This window comes from Pteropus vampyrus, unplaced genomic scaffold (assembly GCF_000151845.1).
Source record: "Pteropus vampyrus isolate Shadow unplaced genomic scaffold, Pvam_2.0 Scaffold470, whole genome shotgun sequence".
Classification (NCBI taxonomy): Eukaryota; Metazoa; Chordata; class Mammalia; order Chiroptera; family Pteropodidae; genus Pteropus; species Pteropus vampyrus.
Window position 1 is genome coordinate 1,290,557 of NW_011889251.1, and position 23,372 is coordinate 1,313,928.

The 23,372-nt window shown below is 49.8% G+C and overlaps 5 protein-coding genes across 8 annotated transcripts; 3 read left to right on the plus strand and 2 right to left on the minus strand.

The window, feature by feature from the left end:
- The first annotated feature begins 3,767 nt into the window (after positions 1-3,767).
- Positions 3,768-5,619, plus strand: EIF4EBP3 (eukaryotic translation initiation factor 4E binding protein 3). The gene is made up of 3 exons (XM_011382296.2): positions 3,768-3,993; positions 4,970-5,140; positions 5,276-5,619. The coding sequence occupies exons 1-3, from the start codon at positions 3,891-3,893 to the stop codon at positions 5,302-5,304; spliced, it is 303 nt and encodes a 100-aa protein (XP_011380598.1). The 5' UTR covers positions 3,768-3,890; the 3' UTR covers positions 5,305-5,619.
- Positions 5,620-6,525: 906 nt separating this feature from the next.
- On the minus strand, positions 6,526-12,594 carry SRA1 (steroid receptor RNA activator 1). The gene is made up of 5 exons (XM_023524490.1): positions 11,931-12,594; positions 11,703-11,828; positions 7,921-8,126; positions 7,142-7,250; positions 6,526-6,985 (listed from the first exon to the last, which is right to left on the minus strand). The coding sequence occupies exons 1-5, from the start codon at positions 11,953-11,955 to the stop codon at positions 6,777-6,779; spliced, it is 675 nt and encodes a 224-aa protein (XP_023380258.1). The 5' UTR covers positions 11,956-12,594; the 3' UTR covers positions 6,526-6,776.
- A 127-nt stretch (positions 12,595-12,721) lies between these two features.
- On the minus strand, positions 12,722-18,770 carry APBB3 (amyloid beta precursor protein binding family B member 3). Of its 4 annotated transcripts, XM_011382291.2 has the most exons (13): positions 18,370-18,770; positions 17,928-18,091; positions 17,769-17,845; positions 17,150-17,210; positions 16,802-16,948; positions 16,550-16,677; positions 16,296-16,301; positions 16,003-16,117; positions 15,783-15,867; positions 15,451-15,534; positions 15,068-15,183; positions 14,746-14,937; positions 12,722-13,285 (listed from the first exon to the last, which is right to left on the minus strand). In XM_011382291.2, the coding sequence occupies exons 1-13, from the start codon at positions 18,416-18,418 to the stop codon at positions 13,049-13,051; spliced, it is 1,461 nt and encodes a 486-aa protein (XP_011380593.1). In that variant the 5' UTR covers positions 18,419-18,770; the 3' UTR covers positions 12,722-13,048. The 4 variants fall into 4 exon arrangements, with proteins under 4 accessions (XP_011380593.1, XP_011380594.1, XP_011380591.1 ...); XM_011382292.2 differs by lacking the exon at positions 16,296-16,301; XM_011382289.2 differs by lacking the exon at positions 18,370-18,770 and having other exon boundaries at positions 17,928-18,363.
- An 82-nt stretch (positions 18,771-18,852) lies between these two features.
- On the plus strand, positions 18,853-23,278 carry SLC35A4 (solute carrier family 35 member A4). The gene is made up of 3 exons (XM_011382303.2): positions 18,853-19,040; positions 20,035-20,133; positions 20,730-23,278. The coding sequence occupies exon 3, from the start codon at positions 21,354-21,356 to the stop codon at positions 22,326-22,328; it is 975 nt and encodes a 324-aa protein (XP_011380605.1). The 5' UTR covers positions 18,853-19,040; positions 20,035-20,133; positions 20,730-21,353; the 3' UTR covers positions 22,329-23,278.
- On the plus strand, positions 19,026-20,927 carry LOC111732556 (SLC35A4 upstream open reading frame protein). The gene is made up of 3 exons (XM_023524512.1): positions 19,026-19,040; positions 20,035-20,133; positions 20,730-20,927. Exons 1-3 carry the CDS (start codon positions 19,026-19,028, stop codon positions 20,925-20,927), a joined length of 312 nt encoding a protein of 103 aa, XP_023380280.1.
- Positions 23,279-23,372: the final 94 nt, after the last annotated feature.

The window sequence follows — 23,372 nt, forward strand, 5'->3', positions numbered from 1 at the left end:
ACTTTACTGCCTTTTACCAACTTGAACCTTGGATTAAACCTAGCTCAGGTAAGAACTTAATTACTTTCAAAATATACAAGGGATTTGGGGGGAGGCAGGATGGGTACAATGGAATAAGAATCAGAAAACTAAATTCTATTTTCATTTCTGCTACTTGAAGCTATATTACCTTAGGCAAGTAATTTCTCATTTCTGGGCTTTACTTTCCTCATCTGAAAATGAAATTGAACATATGTGAACTCAAAAAGTCTCCTAGTTCTAACACAAATTTTCTTCTTTTTCTTGTGAATAAGAATGTATGATATAATAATACTGGAAACCAATAGAAAGTTTACATTGCTGAGGTTTAAGAGCTCCCTACCATTGGTTCTCACATGGAATCAAAAGCCTGCTGTTGTGGGAGCCAGTACTGATTTTGAGATTTTAGTGAAGGCGGAAGAAAATCTTACACATCCATAGTGAGCCCCTCAAGTTATTAAGAAACATCCTGTTGAGGCATAGATCAAACCCCATGAGAATAACAGCCTTTTGAGGAATAAAACTATATCATCAAGGTTTCTGGACCCACTTATTTCAAGTTGTGTTCAATGTAAAAAAAATTCCACTATCAATAAAATTATTGATGTTTTAAGACCCTTTGAACCTATTGTGGCTACAGTGTGCTGACTTGCCCTTTTATAGGCCAGTCTGCTTCCTTCAGTCCCTGCTCTCAAAGGGGAAATCCCAACACCTCAGCTAACCAGACCAAAGAAGAGAGTTGGACAGCCAATGGTGGCCTCTCCTAACCAGAGGTAAGAAATCTCAGGTCTTGGAACTACGGTTTTCATCTGTTCTTGTAGATTCTGGTCAAATTCTTCTTCCAACCTCAAAATTAGTGCATGAGGGATCCATCCTCAGTTTGAGGTAGCTTGTAGAGGGGAAAGGCTGGTTGTATTATAGTTTCAAGCCGAACAGAGGAGTGGCTCTGTCCCACTGTTTTAAGTAAGACCTTTGGACCACATTGTAAACCCAGGAAGAGGCAAACAAGCCTGTACAAAAACAGTTTCTGAACATCCTGTTCTTTAACTAGACCTAAATGTCTTCTACCAAGAAGTGTGGCTGGTTGTGATGTCTTTCAGTGGACCCTGTCCTGGGGTGAAGAGCTCTAATAACACTGCATTTTTCTATTCATTCTCAAAGATTTGTCACCATTTGCCAACAGGCTGGTTCCTTTACCTTCACTCTCTCCTGTTAGGAAATAGGTGTGAGAAAAGTGGTTTTAAATACTCAAAACTTAAATGTGTTAAGACCACCTCCAAAAAAGGGCAGGAGCATGGGATTCAAGACCAAACTTGGAAAAGAAGGCCATAAATCTAATGATCAGATTGAAAACCTATTTTGTGATTACTTTTCACCTTGATGGTATGAGTCCAAAGTACAGTTGTCCCTTGGTATACATGGGGTGTTGGTTCCAGGACCCCCTGGGGATACCAAAATTTGAGATGCTCAAGTCCCTTATATAAAATGGCACAGAACAAGGCATACAGTCAGCCCTTTGGATTTGAATCCTGGGGATATGGAGGGCCAACTGTATATTGAAAAAACTCTACACATAAGTGGACCCATACATTTCAAACCCAACCCATGTTGTTTGCTGGCAAAGACCTGATATTCCCTTAGAGGTTTAGTCAGATCTCTGGAGGTAGGGCTTGGGCATAGGTTTTTTGTTTCTTTTTTAAGTTCCAATACTCTAACAGGTAATCAGTGTTGATCCTCTGATTTAAACTCTTGGTCTTTCACATGGACTGCTTGGATGATGAATCTGGCTTTCTCTCTAAAGCTAACTACCTGTTCTCCAGTGTCCCAGCCCTTACAGCACACAGCATCTCAAGAAAAGTAAGCTTCTACCAGCAGCCTTACAGTAGTAGTACCTTCTGCTGTTCTGTAGTAGATTCGTAGAAGGAAGCCACACTTCCACACTGATCCTTCTTGAAAACCTTTGACACTTCTCTCCTAGTACTCCTTTCTGGCTGGTCTTTCTCAATCTCTTTTGATGAATCCTTTTCCTCCACTACTCTTTAAATAAATGTTGATGTGCCTAGGCCTCTTCTTTCCCTGTGTCTTCTCCCCAAGTGATCTATCCCTCACGCACAGATTTCACTCCACCCAGATCTGAATTGCTGGCCCAGAGTTCTCTAAGCTCAGTATATCTAGCTCCTTACTGTGCTTCCCCTTCTGAGCATTCCATACACATCTAATACCTTCAATATAAAATATTCCCCTCCCCTTGTTTTCCCTATTATAATAGGCAGTACAACTTGCTACCAAGACTCAAGTCAGAAGATTGAGAATTATCCTGGTTTATCTCCCTCTCCCTCACTCCACCCATAAGCAGTCACCTTATCCTTCCTCTTCCATGTTTCTGAATCCTTTCCACTTCTCTCCAACCTCACAGTCACTGCCCTTTCCACACCACATTTCACTAGGCTGGTGTCTTCACCTTCAATCTCACTGTCCTCCATCCCATTCCCCACTCTACTGACCAGATTCCTTACCTTGTTTAAAAGCTGAGTTGCCATAAACTGCTCCTTACAATCTGCTTCCTAAGCCTTACCCACCAGCACTGCTAAGACACTTCATTTAGACACCTTGAAAGAAACTCAGAAACCTTTTTGGAACATAAAATATACATATTCTTGCTCCCTGGAGTGTGATTCTAAGGACCTGCTGACTTAAGGGTCTGCATCACCCGGGATCTTATTAAAAACCCAGAATCTCAGGTCCCACCCCAGACTTTTTTTATCAGAATGCTCATTTTAACAAACTCTCTGGGCTATTTATGTGCACATTAAAGTATAAGAAGTGCTGACTTACGAGTCTTTTTTTTTTTTTTTTTTTTTTACTAAGTGAAGAAATCAGAGCTAAGGGTAAATCTGATGAAGCCAGAGCTCAAGTAATATTAATAAATGCATGAAGTCATGTGGTCTATACTTAATGGGAGTGGGGGCGGGGGGGAGTTATACTGATTTTGAAGAAGCCAAACAGAGGACAAGTGGATCAAATGGAGATTTTTAGTGTATATAGGTACTAGACAGATTACTTACTCTCCCCACCACCTCTCCTGCCTACTTTCATACCACTGTCTGCATCAAAAAAATCTAAGGCCAGACTCTGAACCTTCCTTTCCAGAGGGCTAAAGACCAAGCAGACCTCTCCTGTCCCCCAATCTTTATTCATCTTTTAATTGGTCCAGGTTTCACTTCCTCCAGAAAGCCCACCCTGCCACCCTGCCTCTCTGCCTTCCCCTTCATGCTTGCACCAGGCCATCTAGGCACTTTTCACCTTGTACTGTCATTGATTAATGGGAAGCAATACACAGCCATTCTGAAGGGCACAAGCTCTGGAATCAGATACACTCAGGTCTGAATCCCAGCTCCTCCTCCTACAAGATATGTGACTTGTAACCGGTAACCTCTCTTGGCTTTAGTTTCCTCACCCGTAAAATGTAGCTAATGATAGTGATTTCCTGTCCAAAACTGTTGAGAGGAATGGGTGAATTAATACATAGCAGTAATGTGTGCCGAACCTCACCTGTCCCCAGCAGCCCGCTATAAACAGCGAGTAGTAGATAGCCGCAGTATTCGGAGACTGGCTGGCCAGTGTTGGGCCAAGAGGAACCCCAGGCTTTTGTGGACCTGGGAATCATTCCAGCTTTTGCTGAGCCCAGGGCTTGCGCCTTCGCAGATAGGGCGGGATTGTCTGGTTGATTGACGGCTGGTGCCCCGCCCCGGGCGTGACGTCGTCTTGGTGTTGTTGCTGAGGCCGCACGTGGTCGACGGAGTCCGCCTCAGACTCCGCTGTGCTCCGCGTCCACAGCACCAGCTACTGCCTTCCTCCTCGTCCCGCTCGCTATGTCCACATCCACAAGCTGCCCGATTCCCGGGGGCAGAGACCGGCTGCCGGACTGCTACAGCACCACGCCGGGGGGCACGCTCTACGCAACTACCCCGGGAGGTCAGCGGGCTGGGCTGGGGTCCACAGGCAGCGGGCAGGCCAGCGCGTGCGTGCTGTCGCGGGGTGCGGGTAGGGAGGTTCCGTCAGGGAAGCGCGGGCCTTGGTCTCGTCCTCAGGCTCCTCTGCAGGTTGTAGCTTGAGGGGGCGGGCCGGGGAGTGAAGCCTTATTTCCGGGTGACCGGACTGAAATCCTCACTGGCCTGGGTCCTGGGAGCCTTGCTCACTCAGTCCTGCTGACTTTGCCTACCCCGAGTAGGAGCAGAGGCCCCAACTGAGCCTGTAGGAATCACCAGGTCTTGCAAAGCAACTAGAACAGGTGGGGCAGTTGGGGGCGAGGGCTTGGGGTATCTGTGGCTGGCTGGTTCGGCGAGCAGCGCGGGATCATGAACTGCTAGGCTCCACACCCAGGGGTTGGTGCCACGTGGAGACCTAGGGGACGGCTAAGCACAAGGGCAGGGCCCTTGAGGACAGGATTCTGTGCCAAGTTCCTTTAGCCTGGGCTGAGTCTGATAGGACTTGGGAGGGGTCAGAACAAGAACAGTATGTCCCTGTTTCATGGGGAACACAGCTCCTCCCTGCAGGGTATCAGAGCCCAGGCGGGGGCACTGGGTGGAATGCCTTCACATGTTTCTTGGCTTCCTGTTCCAGCTGAGGCTGGAGGTCTAGGCCCCACCTTGTGAACCGAAACAGCGAAGTCACAGAGCTGAACAGGAGCAGCCTTAAATTCCTGAAGCCCCCTGAACCAAAAGCTTCTGCCTGGACCAGTTGGGATGCCCCACTTAGCTACATCTTGGTTAGGCCTGGACATCTTAGTGCTATGGAGGCTGGTCAGCTGAGGTCCTGGCTGGGCTGCAGACCATTAGCCTTTTCAAACAGAGAAATATGACTCCCCGACCCCTAAAAGGCTTGTTTCTGGGGCCCCAAACAGTTCTGTACCCAAGCTTCTGCCTCTTACCTAGCCCCTACCCCTTGACAGGCACCAGGATCATCTACGACCGAAAGTTCCTGCTGGAGTGCAAGAACTCACCCATTGCCCGGACGCCCCCCTGCTGCCTCCCTCAGATTCCCGGAGTCACAACTCCAACAGTCCTACGCTCCAAGCTGGAGGAGCTGAAGGAGCAGAAGGAGACAGAGGAAGAGATACCCGGTAAGGAAAGCAGGACCTAAAATTAAGAAATGTCTTTGAATCCAAATGCCCTGGTTAAGTAGAGTGGGTTCAGTTCCAAAGGCTGCCTGAGACCCTCAGCCCAGCAACCTGTCCTCCTGCCTTCTCTCTCTCCAGATGACGCACAATTTGAAATGGACATCTAATCCAGTGCAGATGGCTCGTATGTGGAGTTAGAGGAATCCCTCATGCTGCTGCTGCCACCCTCTCTTCCTGGGGTTATCCAAAGGCCTGCTGGCCTCATCTAATTTGGAAGGGAGTAACTTGGTTTAGGCCTCCCTTAATTCTGGGGCAGCTAGACCAGGGATAGGAGTGGGCAACTTGACAAGCCCTTAGCTCTACTTTCTCTTTGGTTTGTAGGCACTCCTTTCAACCCTTAGCCCTCCATGCTCAGGGGCTGAGGCAAGGACTGGGGGACGGAGTGTGTCACTTTCTTACTGCTTAGTAAACATTCAAAGAAATGCCTTGGCTCGTGTTCTCCTCAGTGCCCATCTTCCCATCTCAGCCACACAGCCAAGGGCCCCTGCAGACCTGGTTAGGATCAGAGGTCCCAGGTCCCTTCCCAGCTCTGGTTGGGTCCCCTTCCAGTAGCAATTAGAGCCTTTGGCAGGCTACAAGACAGGCTCCAGGAGCCACCAAACTGTAAACAGTACTAGCCTAACCCCTGCCAAGGGCTGTTCCAGGCTTTCCAGGAAGCAGCCTTCTTGCAATCAGGCCTCTCCAGTAACCCCTCCCTACCTATTCCAAAGCAGGAAAAAAGGCACTGCCCCAGCCTTTTATCCCCACTTCCCCCACCCCAGGTCTCTCCCTGCCTTTTCTGCCTCCCACCTGTAAGTACCAATTCCCTATTCCAACACTAAGCCCTTCTCACAAGCCCCTTCCACCTGGTTCTGTTGTCCTTAAAGGGTTGGAAGAGAACTTAAAGCCCAAATTGAGACCCAAAATGAGACAGCAGCTTATTTGGTAAGTCGCATAATCATATCCCCTGCCCCAAGGAAAAAAAGTCATGATCTCATCTCAGCATTCACATCTTTTCCTCCTCGAATTTATACAGCTATGTTCTAATCTCTGGTTCTAATCTCTGTAGCACTTGCATACCTCAGGAGGACATAGTACAAGTAGAGCAGTCTCTTTTTTTGAGGGAAAATTCCCCCCATGCTATCTGAACCTCTGTTCTTATGCTGAAATGAAATCATCCAAAGATGGGGCTACTCAGCCCAGCAAGGGATGCGTTTGGATCTAATTTGGGGGGAAATGACAGGCAGTAGTCTGGTTGTGCCTAGCAAAGCCATTCATGATTAATGGAGGGGAACAGATGTTTTCAGGGTGCACAAGGAGCACGGCAATCGACGACACCAGAGGGACCATTTTGGCATAGGAAGGGCTCATCTACCCAGGGCCCACCACTGAGATGTTTTTATTGAAATGTGTATGTTATGGGTAACAAGTGATCCTCCCTGTGATCCAGGTGGGACCTCTTCCCCCAGAGGTGGGTCAGGCCAAGGACCCAAATGGGGCAGACAGTCTCCCAAGTGGTAAAAGGGAGCCAAATAAGAGAAGGCCTTTTCACGACAAGGCATAGGAGATGTTGTGAGGTGAGTCTGGGGAACCCACGGGATTATGGAGCCTGTTGGACGCCTGGTACAGTCTGGTTCTCAGCTGTGGCTGTAGATTTCTGTCCATTGGCTTCCTCCTCTGAAGACAGACTCCTCTTTTCTGCAATTAATCTTTTAACTCCCACCATCCACTGACTGACTTCAGTCACATGGTCAACCATGAGTGAGCGGTGTATGTCATCTGCTGCATCCCACCGGTGATTTGAAAGCTCTGAGGAAAGAGAGAGAGGCTGGGAAAGTAGTCTGAGGCAAAAGACATAGCTCCCACTCCTCCTCTCACAACCAGTCAAAATCCCAGTACCTATTCCAGCTCAGCCAACCATGCCAGGATGAGGGACTTAGGCTATAACAACGGACCCACCCATACCTTGCACCAGCAGAGCCATCCTCTTCTTCACAGGCATTGACAGCTTCCCTCCAGCCCATTGTTCCTGCAGCAAACCCAGGCGTCGGCTGATGTCATCAAATACCTGCTTCTGTGAGACAGAAAGCCCCTCCAAGTCAGTGCTGCCAGCCCAACAGGGTAGGGGAAACAGTGCCACACAGGAAGCACCTGCTTTCTCTGGCCCAGGAACTTTACACTTACTCTTAAGAGCTCTGGTTCTCTACCCCAAGGTCAGAGGCTCCACTGAAATTTAAAAATTCCCAGAGTTTCTCAGACTCTATGAAACTCATTCTATAGTGCTACTTTACAAATAAGAAAACTAAGACCAAAGAGGTAAAAAGTACTACGTTACTTTTCCTTTAAGAGTCCCCAGATCCCTTACCTCAACAGAACTTAAGAAACACTACAGATAGAAAAAAGGGGTTTTCCTCTCCTCCCTGAGCACAAAATCAGCAGGCTCTGCTCTAAATGGCCTAGAGGTCCTAGAGGTATGAAAATCAAGCTGTTATCACTAATGGCTGCTGAATTCAACTCTGGTTTCTATAAGCCTCCTCTACTGACTAGTCTTTAGAAATCCCTTGAATCTTCCTGAAACCCTGTGTTCATTTTTCTGGAAAATCCTTAGCAGGTTACAAAGGGGTCCATAACTCAAAAAGGGTTAAGAGCCACTGTCTATAGGGTCAGGGGGTCTACCTTTGGGAGCCACACCTGCATCTGGCTGTTGATAAGAACCCTCCCCATCACTTTATGCCAGAGCTTACCTTTGTGTGGCCTTGGCAGTCCTCCAATGCCTGCTCCAAAGGTCTCAGCACATCTTCCAGCAGAGTCTCACACTCAATGACTGGGACATCTGTGGGCTCCACACTGGAGGCAGTACAACTCCCCACAGGTGGAGGCCTGGAAGCTTTGCTTGAAGGAGGTGGAGGCCCCATTGGGGTCACCCCAGGAGAAGTCTCTGAGGTTGGGACTGAAAAGATAAAGCAGGATCAAGCAAACATGGTTGAAATAGGTAAGAAGCTCAATTCTAACTTCATCCCTTCTGTGGAGAGCTACTCTGTGAGACAACTCCTTCATTCAAAACTATATATTTATGAAGTCCCTACTATGTGCCAGGCAGTGTGAGGCACCAGACCAGACAGATCAGGTTCCTGACCTCAGTTTAAATTCCAGAGGAAGGGGGAGGAAAAAAACACAAGAAAATTACCAAATTATGTTGCATGCTACAAAGAGAAAATGAAGTGCCTAGACTGTGTGTTCAAGGAAGGCCTTCTGAATGACATCTAAGTTTATCCCAGCCCACCCACTATGTGACATATGGCAAGTTACTTTTAACCTCTGAGCGTGGGTTGCTCTTCTGTAAAACAGGAATATCATAGTAATAGCACTTATTTTACAGGGTTGCAATGACGATTAAGAAGTGCAGCTGTTAGATTAGTGTATAGCAAAACGTGCTCATGACGTTAGGAACTGATGGCTGAGACAGATGCAGCCATGAAGAGCTAAAGGAATTGTGTACTAGGTGGAGGTAAGAGCAGCACCCAGAGGCAGGAAAAGTCAAGATGTTCATTCTGTATGCTCTGCGAAAAACTGATGAGAATGGGTCGAGAATGGAGGCAGGGACACCAGTTGGGAAGTTAATGGAGTAGCTCTGGGAAGAGGCTGCTGGTATGGATTCAAGTGAAAGACTAAATGAGGGGAATTGAAGTGGTCTGAGATTTATTTCAGAGGAGAAAGCAACAGGGCTTGGTGGATTGGGGGTGAAGAAGGGGAGTCCAGGATGTCTCCTGGCTTCTGACTTCAGTTATGAGATGGTGGAACTGCTGCAAAAAGAGAAGGCTAGAGGAGAAAAGTATTTATTCTTAGGTATCAACATCCACATGGAAAATTAAGTCATATAATAATGTTGCCTCTTGGTTTCTTGATCTCACCTCCAATGTTCATTTTCCACCCATTTTCTCAGCCCCTCATTTCCCTTCTGCTGTGTTCTCAACAGTGTACCATCTCCAAAATCTGACCACCTCTCCTCCCCTTCCAGCTAGCTACTCAGACTTTGCCATGCATTTAAATCACTCCCTTATAAACACTTACCTCACTTATCCCCTCCCATTGTCCCACTTTCTTGGTAAACTCAGCTTGTCTGCACTTGTCAGGAGGAAAAATAGAACCATGCTGAGTTACACCTTAAATTCATGGCTACAGATTTTAAAAGGTATCCAGCACTGCCTGGAAATCTTAGACTTTGCTTCATTTTCTACTCTTCACAACAACAATTTTCACATCTTATTTATCCTAAACTTTTACCTTCTTTTTCACTATCAGTTCTACTAACCCACCTGTATGGTGGCCACTTTCTTCCTCCTCTAATAGATGAGATTCCTGCTATCAGAGACCATCTCTCCAGCTGAACTCTGTACCCTAGCCTCCCCTGCCTTTTCTAGGCTTCCGTCTTACAATTAACCTTAATCTTTTTCTCCTGCACCATCAGTTCTCCCACTTTCCTGAACCATACTGTCTGCATACAAACTAGCTCTAGTGTATACTGTCTTAAAAACAAAAACCCTCCTTTACCTCACATTCCATCTTCAGGTACCCCCCCCTACACACCCCATTATTCATCTTTACTTCATAGCAGAATTTCTTAAATGAGCTGCCTGTAGTTACTTCTCTGCCTCTTTTCACATTCAGTCCTCAGTCCACTCTAGCTGGGTTTCTGTTCTCATCACTCCATCAACTTTTTAGGGTTATCAGTGATCGTTATGTAGGTCAAAACTTTTCTTTCTTGACCTCTATGCGGCATTCATCACGGTTAAGTCAAGATTCTACTCTCTTCTAGAGTAAATTTTACTTTTCTTCTTACTTCTTTGCTATTTCTCAGTCTCCTTTGCTAATTCCTTCTCTACTCAACCATGAAACACTAGAGAATGTTAGGGCTCTGTCCACACACTCTCCTTGGTAACCTTAGTCACATCCATGACATCGAATACCATCCATATGGTGGTGATTCGTTTCTGTAATTATGGCCTACACCTCTCCCCGAAAAAGCAGCTGAAATTCATCATGGCCAAGACAGAAAGCTTGCTTTTACCCTCTCCCAAAATCACTATTCTCCAGGCTTTTCATATCAATGAACAATACCAGCCAGTTCCTCAAGCAAAAATTCACGTTACACTGATTCTTCTTGCCCTTGCCTCCTATATCTACTCATTCCTGCTTTCTCCATGTCCCATATCCATCCAATTCCTACTCCTACCCTTGTCTAAAACATCACTAAATCTTGCCTGTTACCATAAAAACCTCTTGACTTTCCACTTCATCCCTAAAATCTTCCACACAGCAGATACAATATTGTTTTAAAATGTTAAGTCAGTATTTCTTAATCTGGGAAGATGTTACCCTTAGGGCAAATGTCTGAAGATACCTTAGCTGTCCCAACTAGAAAGGTGCTATTGGCAACTAGTGGATAGAGGCCAGGGATGCTGCCAACATCCTACAGTGTACAGGACAGTCCCTCAGGACAAAAAATTAAGGTTAAGAAACCTTAGCTTATATCACTCCTCTGCAGTGTTAGGCTGTGGAGAATACAGGGATGCTAAAGAAAAGCTGAATCTGAGCCTCTTCTCAGGGCCACAGCCCCACCTATTGGCATGAGAAATGCTCAGGTGAAAAGGCAGCCCTCTACTACTTTAAAATTTCAATGGCTTCCAACTTTACATAAATTAAAATACAAACTCCTTATCCTGGCTTACAAAACCCACTATGACCTGGCCCATGCCTACTTCTTACCACTATCCGTAGCCCACTGTGCTCTAACCATGAGGTGTTCCTTGTTCTCTAGGCATTTGTTGTAATGATTTCCAATGCCTGCAATGCATCTGATCTTTGTGGAGATAGCTTTTAATCATCATCCAGATTTCAGCTTAAATGTCAACCCTTCAGGTACCTATCTTAGGTACCTGGTCACTCTCACATTGTTTTATTTCTCTGCAGAGCCCTTACCACTATTTCATTTGTGTGTCTCCAAAGGGAGAGTGTGGACTCCATGAAAGCAGAAACCTTTTTGTCCTCTTCACTGCCGTCTAGTTCGCCCTCAAACAGTGTGGGACTCATACCTGGTGCTCAGTAGATGACAATGAATGAATGCATGCATGAACGCATGAGTGAATGGGTAACATGTTATGTCTGAGATGCTTACTGTAGAGCAAAGTGAGGATGTAGAACAGACAAATGGATATACGCTATGATGTTCCTGATAGAGATCCAGGTTGGAAATAAAATTTGAGAATTTGACAGTAAAAACTACATTAAAACAATAGGTCTGCATGAAATCACTTTGAATGAAAACATAGAGCGATTCTTTTGAAACCAACGTACCATTTATTGACCTGGGCAGTAGAGCATCTCGGAAAAGGGCCTGCCCGGAGGCTCTTTCTGAGGATCCAACCTCTCAGGAAATCCTCAGAAGAGCAAAAAGGGCCCTCGGGCCAAGCTTATCCCTGGCACTGCCCATTCTCAGCCGCTCTCGGCGCCCAGGGCCCCCACGCACCTCTGGGGGCTCCATCCTGGGGAGCGGCGACTCTCTTGGTGAGCGGAGTGCGCTTGGGTCCGCCGGCCTGGGTCTGCAGCCCGTAGGAGAACTGGGGCGGGTCGTTCCAGCCGCGCTCCTTGTTCCCTGCGGACAGGAGGGCATGTGTGAAGCAAGCCCGGGGGAAATGGAGGGTCCGGCCTGGGGAGAAAGGTGGACCCAGCGTCTCTAGCCCCCCACCACGCTCACCCGGTTTCACGTACAGCTCCGCCATCTCCACTTCCGGACGCCAGCAGGGCAACGCGTCACTTCCGGGGCGCCCCGCCCCAGCTTTGTTGCCTGGAGCACTATGGGTTGGACCGTTCAGAAACGCCTAGAGCCGCTGCTAAGATTCTGCACCCACATCCTAAGGGACTCGAAACCTCCGGTTAAAAATGCATCGGGGTCCTGACCACAAGGCACCAAACGGGGCTGTCTTTCAGGAGGAGGCGCTCTAGGAGCCCTAGTCCCTTCTGTGTGCAGTCTCTCCACATCTCACAGTTGCTCTCAGGATTGTTTAAACCACCACAAGTTCCTGCCCCACATATACCTCTCTGTGATCTAGGCAGGTAGACTTTTAGAACCTCGCCTCCGACCACTGCCCCGCACATTTATACTCTCTAGGCTTGGTAACTAGTACAGAATTCCTTTGCACTCAGGTGTCAACTCTTCAGGAAGCCTAGTACTGCTTCAGGCTAGGTATGTCTGTCTCATCTGAGCTCCCACAACCCTCAGTTTTCCTAGTTTTACTGTATATTATCTTCTCTCTTGTTTATTTGACTCTTGTCCGTCACTCTTTCTGACATTCTCAAAGAGGAAACCCTATTTCATTACATCTCCGGTGTCTGGCTTAGTGCCTGGCACAGAGAAGACCTTAGAAAATATATTTGTTGAATGAAGTCAGACTTCCATCAGGGAACCACCAACACCAAACACAGACACACTTCACACAGGTGGTTAATCCCGCAACCCTGTCCCAAGCCCAATATACTCACACCCCGTGAGGTCACTGAAGGATTTTTATTTGTACTGATTTTACTATAAAGTGTTGCTGAGGTAGAGCCAACTGTCTGGGGCTGGACAGGGACAAGGAACACAGGGACAGGGACCTAGGAAAAGGAGAGCCAAGAACCTACCTAGGTTGGGGTGCAGGGTCTCTGTCATCCATTTAAAGAATAAACTGGGCAATAAACAGAAGCTGAAAAAGGTCGGAGAGGCAGTCAGAGAAGGCTCCAAGGGGGGTAAGAGGCTACAGGCCCCTGGGGAATTAAGGGGTACAGAGTTGAGCATGGACCCAGAGCATCCTTTTCCAGTCCTTCCAGACCAATTTAGGACATATGGAGCAGAGAGGGTTTCAGCCGGAAGGCATCAAGAAAAGAGAAGACACCCCGCTTTCGAGGGGCTGTTCCTGTACCCCCGACCCCTCCTTTCAGCAGGGGGAGAGGCAGGGGACCTCCTGGGGAGTCCACAGAGCTGGTCCGCTTGAGCCGCAGGCGGGCTCGGGCCTGGGCACCCCAGGCCTTGCCTCGAGCTGCAGAGGCCACAAGACACTTCTGGTACTGAACCTAGGGAGAAGGGGAATGTGAGGATCCAGCTCCTTTCTGCCCCTGGACTCCCTGAAAGCTTCTGCAGGACAGGGGATTTAAGTCTTAAGTCTGATATGAGACTTGTAGTCTGCACATCTGGAGCTCCTACAGAATTCTCAGGTACTACAATAACAAAAACATAAAACCTGACATTTACTGAGCACTTAAGGAGGGCTGGACACTGTGCTAAACGCTTTATATAATGTAACATAAACCTATTATCAGGTGTTATAATCTCCATTTTGCAAATGAGGAAATTGAGATTTAGAGAGAACACATAACTTATCCAAGATCACCTAGCCAGAAAATGGTAGAATTGAGATTCAAACCTAGTTGTCTGCAGAACCAAACCTACCACTAGGCTGATTCTCCTTCATCTCTCATTGGAATAGACTGGCCCCTGGCAAAGTAGATTCCCTTAGTCAAGGGATCTACAACCCAAACTCCATTTCCAATGCAACTGCCTCAATCTTCTCTCATTTGAACTCAGAGGATCCTAAATAGTCTTCCTACTTCTTGTTTCTTCCAAATCTTTTACTCATACTGTAGCTTAAGTGGTCTTCCTAAGCCACAAACCTGACTTCATTTCACTGTCCTGCTCAAAACCTTTCAATGGTTCAATGTGCCTTGGGATTTAAAAAAAAAAAGAAAATTGCCCTGACCTATAAGTTCTTCCATGACCCGGTTTCTGCCATCTCTCCCTCTCTTTCACTCCAGATACGCTAGATTCTTTCAGATACTCTAATCCACTAATACCTCTCACCTTCCCAGATGTAGTTCCTCGTACTTGGCACATGTTCTGTCCTATTGCTCTTCACCTCGCTAACGTTCTCCTTGGACCTTCAACTCTCTTTCCTATCACTTCTTTCAGGTTGCTTCTGGAACTCCTGAAGGGGCTGTCTCCTCCTTCATTCTGTGGTGTACCTCTTTCTAGTCTGTCTGCTCTAACCTAAGGCTGTGCCCTCATACTCCTGAATTCTCAGGGTCACATCTGGTGCCTGGTACCCTGCAAGTACTCATATTTGTTGAGTGAATAAGCTGAAGAGTACAAGTGTCCCACAATCAAATATCCAGAGATACTAGGAAATAATCTAAATGAGACCCCCAAAAAAGACAATGCCTACTCTACAGGGCACAGCCCCTACGTCATTCCAGCTGAATGTTGAAATTTATACATGTGGACCCACTGTCAGAGCTTCTGATATTGTAACAAAAATAGGAATAGCAATTATTATGTGAAATATCCTGGCCTTAAATACTGGCAACTCATTAAAAACTTACTAAAAACATCATGAAGGCCAAATAAAACACTAGTGAACCATAGTCAGCCCTGGGATCACTGGTTTGTGATTTCTAGCGAAGTTGCCAATCTTGAGCCCCAGTCAACAGTACAAAGCAGCTACGGGGCAACCCCACCCACCATTCCCACCCCAACTCACCATGCAAGCAGCCTGCACAGCTTCAGAGAGTCCCCCTGCGTGGGGCTGGCACCAGAAGGCTGCGCACTGGAAGCTCTGACGGCCCAGGTCAGCAATGAGGCCAAAGGTGTGTGGGTCACGGCCAACACCAATAAAGGTCACAAGGCGCACAGGGCACTGCCACAGTGGCTCCTCCTCTGCACCAGCCTCTGCCTGCCCACACCAGGCCTAGTCACTAGAGGGCCAGGCACTGGCTGGACCCACTGAGCTCTTCCAGCAGCAAGCAACGAACCCCCAGCATCCCTGCCCACCCTCCACAGCTTCCAACTTCACCTTCTGGTACCTGAATGGGATGTGCAGTCATGAAAGAGTCAGACACACTGAGCATGGCAGGGATCCAGGCATCTTGATCCCCCCGGCTGGTGAGGATACCAATGGCCTCGTTCAGTACATCCATGCCTGAGGAGACATGCCCATGATGGGGCCTCTCAAACGTAAAGAAGGGATCTGCAGGAAGTGTCTAGACCCCTCTCACTAACTTGGGATTCAGAGAGATAGGAAGAGAATACCTGGGGCTGGGTTTAGAATCCTGAGTTGGGAAGGGTGGTACATCCGGGCCATACAGGGCCAAGGAAGCACACTGAGAAACAATGGTAGATCCTACCTCACCCACCTTCCCCTTGCCTCATGCAGCCCACCACCCCCTCCAGCCTGCTCAGTCCTCACCCATGGCCTTGGTGACTGGCAGGGTCCCAATGTATAGTGCCTCATACTTCTGAGCAGCCTGGCTCACTGCATCCAGCAGCTCCACTGAAATATACACACCAAGTTGGCCTGGGTGCTCTCTCAGTGACCCCTTTCCCCACCCTAATAAGAGAGCCAGAGCTAGCAGAAAACAGAAGACTAGAGATGCACCGCTAATCCAAGGCTAAGAATCCTGGGACCAGGACACCTCAGAAGTCCCATATTCTCCAGGAGAGTACTAAATAACCAAGACCCCCTCCCCGTCTTTCACTAAAATAGCTTATTGCTGCAATGCAGCACATCCCTCCCCATACCTTGCCGTGGCAGGTCTTCAGGGGAGATGGGGTCTAGAGAACAGCAAGGGGAATCACCATTGACTCCTACTCGCTCTGACAAGATCTGAAACACAATGCAGCTAACTCAAGGCACAGGAGAGAGAAATAGAGCTAAGGGAGCCCAAACCCTACCCCCACCACCTCAGCAGCTTTAGACCAAGCTTCATTACACATTCCCTACCCCACTCCTTGCCCTTACCTGGGCACAGAGCCCATGTAGGGCACTGGCAATGGCCTTGGCAGGGACGTCACAGCGAAACACATGGCACTTGAGCATACAGCTGTCTTTGTCACCCGCCACAAATGCAAAGTCCCTGGCAGGTAAGAGATGGGGCTAAGGCTGGGGCAGGGGTAGAGATGGGGCTGGGGTAGAGACTGCGTAGGGGCAGGGGCTTGTAGTGCCTGCGAAGGGCTAGAAAGTCAGGCAAGAGATATGGCAGGGATGGACACACAAATCAGGGCTGGGGCTCAAGGCACCTGGTTGTCACTCACCTGTCACTATTCCGGAAGCATGTGGGAGCACAGGAGAGAATCAGCTCAGCCTCTCAGGATCTCCCCCATCTGTCCCTGCTGAGCTGAGCCCACCCTCCCCAAGCAGGGCTGGACCAGTCAGGGGAGGCAGAGCTTGGGTCCATGTCAGAGGATCTGTGTCCAGGGGTTCAAGTACAAGGGATCAGCATCAAGTGGGGAGCACAGACTGTAGGGAAAAGGAGCAACTTTCACTTGGAGGGATGTAAGGTCCTCACCGGCCCTTGGAGCTGCCTACACCCCATACACGGATGTGCACCAGAGGCTGGCGATGGATCAGACTGTGGTCCAGGGGATTCACCAGGCTCATGGCATCCTTCCTCAGGATCATCAGCATGTTCTGGCCCTGCCAAGGACAGAGGGCAACACAAAGCTCAGATGAAAGTGGCTGCCATGAGGAACAGGCACAACAGGGACAACCACCTCTGCTGGATCCTGGGCTGAACCCCTTAAAGGGCTGGCCAGCTCACCTCACCCCAGGCACCATCTGGAGGCTGGCCCTGGCTGCGGGTCTGGGCCAGCTGCTGGATACAGTTATTGACTGCAATACTGCTCTTCCCTGGTACCAGGTCCTCTTCGGGTATCTCTACCCAGCCCAGAGAGCGGACTGCAAAGCACTGGTGGGTTGTGAGAAAGAACAGGAAGGCCCTGAGTGAAGAGAGGTGGAGTAGGGTGGGAGATGCCACAGGCTCCACACACGTAAATCCTCTGAAACCTCTTCACCCTTGATCATCTCTGCTCAGCCCAATCACACCCCTGACCTTTCCCTTGGGACCCTCCCCAATACCATGAGCTGACCCTCAGGCCCAAGTCACTACCTTAGTCCCTGGCTCCATGCTCTGGATGTAGGATTCCTCACCATACCAGGACAGAGCGTTACTGGAACAGAGCAGAGCTGGTAAGAGGACCACACTTCCTACAGAAGGGACACTGCTGAGGCCCAGACTACTTAATGGGCACAAGAGGTGAAATTAGACCCAGAATATATAGTGTCCCGAATATAAAACCAGAGCAGGTCAGGACCCAAGACATATTAAATAAATGTAACATAAAGTGTGACTTAGAATTTAAAGAAAAAGTCAGGACACAGGACATAGAAGTTGTGAAGACAGAGCACAGCCCAAAATCAGGATAAGGGATTCTAGAACACAAGATGCGAACCTCCATTGACAGAGCCCAGGACAGTGGCCAAGGCCTAGAACATATGTCACAACCCAGGATAAGGAAAAGAATATGTGGCAAAATAGAGCTTAGAACAAGGGATAAAACTCAAAATACTGAGTCAAGTACATGGGACAGAGCCAAGAGCACAGGATAGAGCCCTAAACATGGGACAGAGTCCAGAACCTGGGCTGAAGAGCAGACTGTGGGTCCAGCTGCATCTCTCAGTGCCATGGAACCCCAAGCCTTTCATTTGGCTTGGCCTATCCCTGTTACCTCCGGTCCAGTGAGCTCTCCAGGCTGGAGAAGGATCTCCCCTTGGGGGGACGAAGTCCCCAAATCCCTTCCGTCCTCTGTAGAGAGGGGGCCAGGTCAGTGCAGCAGCAGGCCTAAGTACACACATGAGCTCAGGCCCCCTCCTCGCACTCCACCTACCGTGCCTGAGTCCTCAGCATCTCCTGGCTCCCAGGTTGGGCGTTGCCACTGGGTGCTACCGCTGGGTACATGCCAATAGTAAGTACCTGCAGCATCATGGATCTTCCTCCAGCCAGGGGGCAGGCCTGGCTCCCCCTCCAGACTCTGGTCCCCCCACAAGTCATCTACAGGAACATGGAATGGAAAGGGGTAACACAGGATTGGAGAAGGAGGGCATATTTGTAGGTTTAGATAACACCTTGTCAACTCTTTTGCTGGAGGTCCGAGCTGATGGTCCAAGCTCCCAATCTTGGATATTGCGGTGCAAAGATCAGGGTTCATTGGTGCCCTGGTTCTTACCCCGAGACGTACCCCCCTCCCTGCATCTGAGCCTCTGGTTAGCCTTTCGCGCTCCCTCGTCCCCTCAGCTCTCAGTCCTCCCACCAGGCCCCTCCGTGCACACCATCGCAGTTGACCAGAATGATGGCCAGCATGTAATCCTTGCCCAGCATAGCCCCGGCCGTGTCCCAGCCGGCTTCCGCCGGCCTGTACTCTAAGCCCAACTCGACCTCCGGAGCTGCTGCGCCTATAAACCCAGCCTCTCTGCGCTGGAGTGAGCCGGGCCAGCGGGCGCCGCACAAAAACGAGGCAAGGTAGCGGCCAGATCCCGGGGTTGAAAAAGGATGAGCCTGAGCAGCACCGCCCGCGGAGGGCTGGTGCGTGTATACAGGCGTATGGATCCCCAAATGGGTGCGCGTTTCCGTGCGTGGGTCCAGGGGAGGAGCACTGACGCCAGCGAATGGCCTACACCACCTCGCAACTAAGGTCTCATCAAGAGGCGAACGACCTGCCAGACAAACGCGCGCCGCTCACAGACGCGCACGAGTGAGATCATCGCGCCCAGGAAGTGTGCGCGCGCGCAGACGCAGCCTGGGGCTTGAAGGGAGGGGTCATGTGGGAGTATCTGCGGGCAGGAGTCCGCTAAGGCTCGGTTGCCACGAAAGGGCTTCCTTCCTTTTCAAAAATGCCTCGGAAGTTCCTCTGCCCTTAGTGAAGATGGCAGGAGCACTTGACATAAGATGGGAGGGCTGCGCCTGCGCAACAAGTTCGACGGGGAAGATGGCGGATGACAAGGTGAGTGACCATGAGAGTGATCTGCGGTAGGAATGTTGTCCACACCTTTTTTGTCCTGGGAGACACTATACTGGAGCGGATCGCGTGTGGAGGTGCCCTTACTTCCCCTGGGGGGCGGACTTTGGCGCCTTTCCACTGGGTGTTGCCGCTGGGTACTTGCCAATAGTAAGTACCTCTAGTGGGGAGTAGAGTGGCGGAGCACTATGCGAGGCAGGTGAAGCCGGGGATTCCCCGGTGTCCCTTCCTGGGGCCCTCACTATCCATAGTTACTTACACTTAAAACCTTTTACTCTGACACACTGCTCACTCTGCTCCATTCTCCAGCCCCTCCCAGAGACACGTTTCCAATTCACTCTGACACTCCCTTGCGCAATTGAATTTTTTACTTATATGCAATCGAAAAAATCACTCAGTTCATTTACCCACAGTCTTCCCCTTTCCCCACCATTCCTGGCTCGCGCGTGCATGCCTACAGTCACACATTCAGTTTGAGCTGGCCCTCGGAAAGAAGGAGAAGCCGGAGCAAAAACCACATTTAGCTCAGAATTGTCCAGGGAATTGTCTCAGGCCATTACTTACCATTGGTCTGGAAGATAAGCACCGCACACTTTTGCTAAGTACTTGCCATTCCCTGTGTTAGGCCTTGGGACTCAGTAGACAGAACAAACTGGTCCCCACTTCTAGGTAGCTTATAATAGAGTCGTTCGTGCTTTACAGATAGATATAATTTAAGATTTCCTAGCTCTTCTGCCTTCCCTACACACTGCTACCATATAAAATTCACAAGGGTTGTTGTAAGTTACTGATGACCATCTCAACAGTCACCCCCTCCCTGGCCACCATGTGAATTCCGTCCTTTTCAATGTCACTGGTGTCTCAAAAAGGTATTATAGGAGAAGGTTTCTCAAGCTTTCCTCCACCCCAACCTCTGATAGGCTTGAGCAGGAGATGGGGCTGGGTCAGTCTGTTGGAGCCAGCCTCTCCCTTGTCCTAGGATTCTCTGCCCAAGCTTAAGGACCTGGCGTTTCTCAAGAACCAGCTGGAGCACCTGCAGCAGCGTGTAGAAGACGAAGTCAATAGTGGTGTGGGCCAGGTAAAGTTGCAGCTGCCCCCCTACCCCGCTTATGCTTCATTGCCCAATACGCTTTTGAATGGATGGTAGAGATTTATTCAGCAAATGGTTGTTAGGGCCTGTTCTCTGTGACTTCAAGGAAAGTTTCCCTGAGAAAATGGCAGTTGAACTGGGATCTTAAGTAGGGGTTAACTAAGTGAAGAGGGAAGGAAGGAACATTCCAGGCAGATGGAACAACATATGCAAAGCCCTTGTGGTGGGAAGTAGCATGATAAATGGATGAAAGCTGTTCAGTTTGGCTGTAGTAGTGGAAGAACATTATAGGAAATGAGGCTAGAGAAGCAGGCAGGAGTCAGGTTCCTCAGAGACATCTCTGGCCTTGCGGCAGTAGGGTTCTGTGTTTGGAACCTTTTAACCCTAGGGTTCTGAGATTGTGTGATCAGGACTCCTAGGTTCTTTTTCTGCCTCCAAAACTTTGAGAAAATCTTTGGAGAGAATACTACAGATTTCCAGAGTAAGGATGAGCAAGTGATGGGATGCTCTAAGCTCAGCTTAAGTAGCTCCTGGTTAGAGTAGGGAAGAGCCTGCTGAGTTTTCTCCTGAATCTTCCTTTACAGGATGGGTCGCTCTTGTCCTCCCCATTCCTCAAGGGCTTCCTGGCTGGTTATGTGGTTGCCAAACTGAGAGCATCTGCAGTATTAGGCTTTGCCGTGGGCACCTGCACTGGCATCTACGCAGCTCAGACATATGCTGTGCCCAATGTGGAGAAGACATTGAGGGACTATCTGCGGTCACTGCGCAAGGGGCCTGACTAGCTCTGGATCCCATGGGGGAGGCAGGATGAGCAACTCGAGCCTGCAGGTGGAGGCCTTTCGACCACGGACACCATATCTGGCTTCCCCAGCTCTCACCCATTTTCCATCTCCAGCTATCCTGCCACCTTCATCTTTGCATCCCTTCCTGCAGAGAGTGGACAGTGGCTCATCAGCCAGCACACTGGGCTTCTTCCCTCCCTAATCCCATGGGACTGGTCCCAAGACTGTGGCTTCTAGGGCCACCAGCCCCTTTCCAGCCCTGACTGTGGAGTTTGCAGCTGACTATGATCCTCAGTATTGTCTCTGGCAATGTACCATGGCTCCTCTCTCCTGGGAGCCAGCTCCATACCTTGATTTTCCCCAAACGTGTTATGATCTTCACTGCCCCTTTCTAGCTCCACAGGCCACCCAGGGTCTGGTGTGGGCATGAATATAGAGGACGGGGGTGTGCCAGGCCTGGGCCGTCCCAGGCAGGCTCGCTGGACCCTGATGCTACTCCTGTCCACTGCCATGTATGGTGCCCATGCCCCATTGCTGGCACTGTGCCATGTGGATGGCCGAGTGCCCTTCCGACCCTCCTCGGCTGTGCTGCTGACTGAGTTGACCAAGCTGCTGTTGTGCGCCTTTTCCCTCCTGGTGGGCTGGCAAGCATGGCCCCGGGGGACCCCATCCTGGCGCCAAGCTGCCCCCTTCGCACTATCAGCCCTGCTCTATGGAGCTAACAACAACCTGGTGATCCATCTTCAACGTTACATGGACCCCAGCACCTACCAGGTGCTGAGCAATCTCAAGATTGGAAGCACAGCCCTGTTCTACTGCCTTTGCCTCCGGCGCCGCCTCTCTGCACGCCAGGGCTTAGCACTGCTGCTGCTGATGGCAGCAGGGGCTTGCTATGCCACTGGTGGCCTCCAGGACCCTGGGAACACCCTTCCTGGGCCCCCTCCAGCAGCTGTGGCTGGCCCCATGCGCCTGCATATCACTCCACTAGGACTGTTGCTCCTCATCCTGTACTGCCTCATCTCAGGCTTATCGTCCGTGTACACAGAGCTGCTCATGAAGCGACAGCGGCTGCCCCTAGCACTTCAGAACCTCTTCCTGTACACTTTTGGCGTGCTCCTGAACCTAGGTCTGCATGCAGGTGGTGGCCCTGGCCCAGGCCTCTTGGAAGGTTTCTCAGGATGGGCAGCGCTCGTGGTACTGAGCCAGGCACTAAATGGACTGCTCATGTCAGCTGTGATGAAGCATGGCAGCAGCATCACACGCCTGTTTGTGGTATCTTGCTCACTGGTGGTCAATGCTGTGCTCTCAGCAGCCCTGCTGAGGCTACAGCTCACAGCTGCCTTCTTCCTGGCCACGCTGCTCATTGGCCTGGCTGTGCGCCTGTACTATGGCAGCCATTAGTCCCCGACCACCTCCACCCTGACTCCTGACCCCATAGATTGAGTGCCATCATCAGAGCCACCTCCCAGCGGCTCCCGTTCCCTCAGCAGCCCTGTAACAAGTGCCTTGTGAGATAAGCTGCAGAAGTGAGAGCAGCCAGGTTAGTCTCTGGAGGTGGATGGATGAAGCTGTACTCCTGGGAGACTTGTAGAGTGGGTTTGGTTAAGGAAATTCTTAACTCGCCCCTAAGTTCTTCTAGACTAAGGAATTGGAGGAGCATCAATACCTAGGCCTGAGAAATGACGCCATCCCTGATAGAGGAGGTTCCCTGCTTCATCTTGCATGAATGCACTTGCTTAAAGTGGGGTGTGGGCAACAGTTGGTTTCCCTTGCCTACCGTCACTCCAGCAGACCCACTTCCTGCAGGCCTCGTGCCGGCTGCCTCAGCCCAGCCATGGTACATGACTCTCCCATAAAGGCTAGTCACCCCCTCCCTCCGCTGTCCTACAGGAAAGTCCAGTTGCCACAGATGACATACCCATCACCTTGTGCACTCTGCCAAGCTCCCCTAGTTCCAACAGCGCCTGGAGACAGTGCCCCTTGCTCCCTCCAAGTGCTGCTGTCCACATCCAGCCTTTGTTCAGGAAACCCCAGAGCAGTTGGGGCTTGACTCATCTCAGGGAATGTTGCCCCTGGGCCCTGGCTTAAGCCTACACACCTGACCTCTCTGCTCACCCAAAGGCCCTCTTGAAGTCCACTGCCCCCTCTATAGCTCCTAGGAGGTACCATCCTTCCCACTGGGTCCTGCCCTTGCCTAGCAGTGTCCCAGCTCCCAACAGCCACGGAAGCTCTACATGGAGTGATCTGGGACCAGGCACAGGGAAACTTGTATAGTTCAATCAGTGTGTCTAACTGCATAAGCAATAAGGTCAATAAAATGTTCCGGGGTGTAGGTGGTTCGTACAATCGGCCATGGTTGTCCTGTTGTCTTCTGTGTAGCATAGCTTCTCTCAAACAATTGTGTTCCCCTGGTGTCCTGAGTATCTTAATCATGGGATAACTTAC

Excerpts from the sequence above, each read along its gene's own strand:
- SLC35A4 (XM_011382303.2), top strand. The coding sequence starts at position 21,354 with ATGAATATAGAGGACGGGGGTGTGCCAGGCCTGGGCCGTCCCAGGCAG.
- EIF4EBP3 (XM_011382296.2), top strand. The coding sequence starts at position 3,891 with ATGTCCACATCCACAAGCTGCCCGATTCCCGGGGGCAGAGACCGGCTG. Across the intron at positions 3,994-4,969 it reads CTACGCAACTACCCCGGGAG|GCACCAGGATCATCTACGAC; the intron begins GTCAGCGGGCTG and ends ACCCCTTGACAG. Across the intron at positions 5,141-5,275 it reads GACAGAGGAAGAGATACCCG|ATGACGCACAATTTGAAATG; the intron begins GTAAGGAAAGCA and ends CTCTCTCTCCAG.
- APBB3 (XM_011382289.2), bottom strand. The coding sequence starts at position 18,248 with ATGAACCCTGATCTTTGCACCGCAATATCCAAGATTGGGAGCTTGGAC. Across the intron at positions 17,846-17,927 it reads ATGCTGAGGACTCAGGCACG|AGGACGGAAGGGATTTGGGG; the intron begins GTAGGTGGAGTG and ends CCCTCTCTACAG. Across the intron at positions 13,286-14,745 it reads CTGTGCAGGCTGCTTGCATG|GTTCAGTACCAGAAGTGTCT; the intron begins GTGAGTTGGGGT and ends CCTTCTCCCTAG.
- LOC111732556 (XM_023524512.1), top strand. Across the intron at positions 20,134-20,729 it reads TCAATAGTGGTGTGGGCCAG|GATGGGTCGCTCTTGTCCTC; the intron begins GTAAAGTTGCAG and ends CTTCCTTTACAG.
- SRA1 (XM_023524490.1), bottom strand. The coding sequence starts at position 11,955 with ATGGCGGAGCTGTACGTGAAACCGG. Across the intron at positions 11,829-11,930 it reads GGAGCTGTACGTGAAACCGG|GGAACAAGGAGCGCGGCTGG; the intron begins GTGAGCGTGGTG and ends TCCTGTCCGCAG. Across the intron at positions 8,127-11,702 it reads CCAGGATGGAGCCCCCAGAG|TCCCAACCTCAGAGACTTCT; the intron begins GTGCGTGGGGGC and ends TTATCTTTTCAG.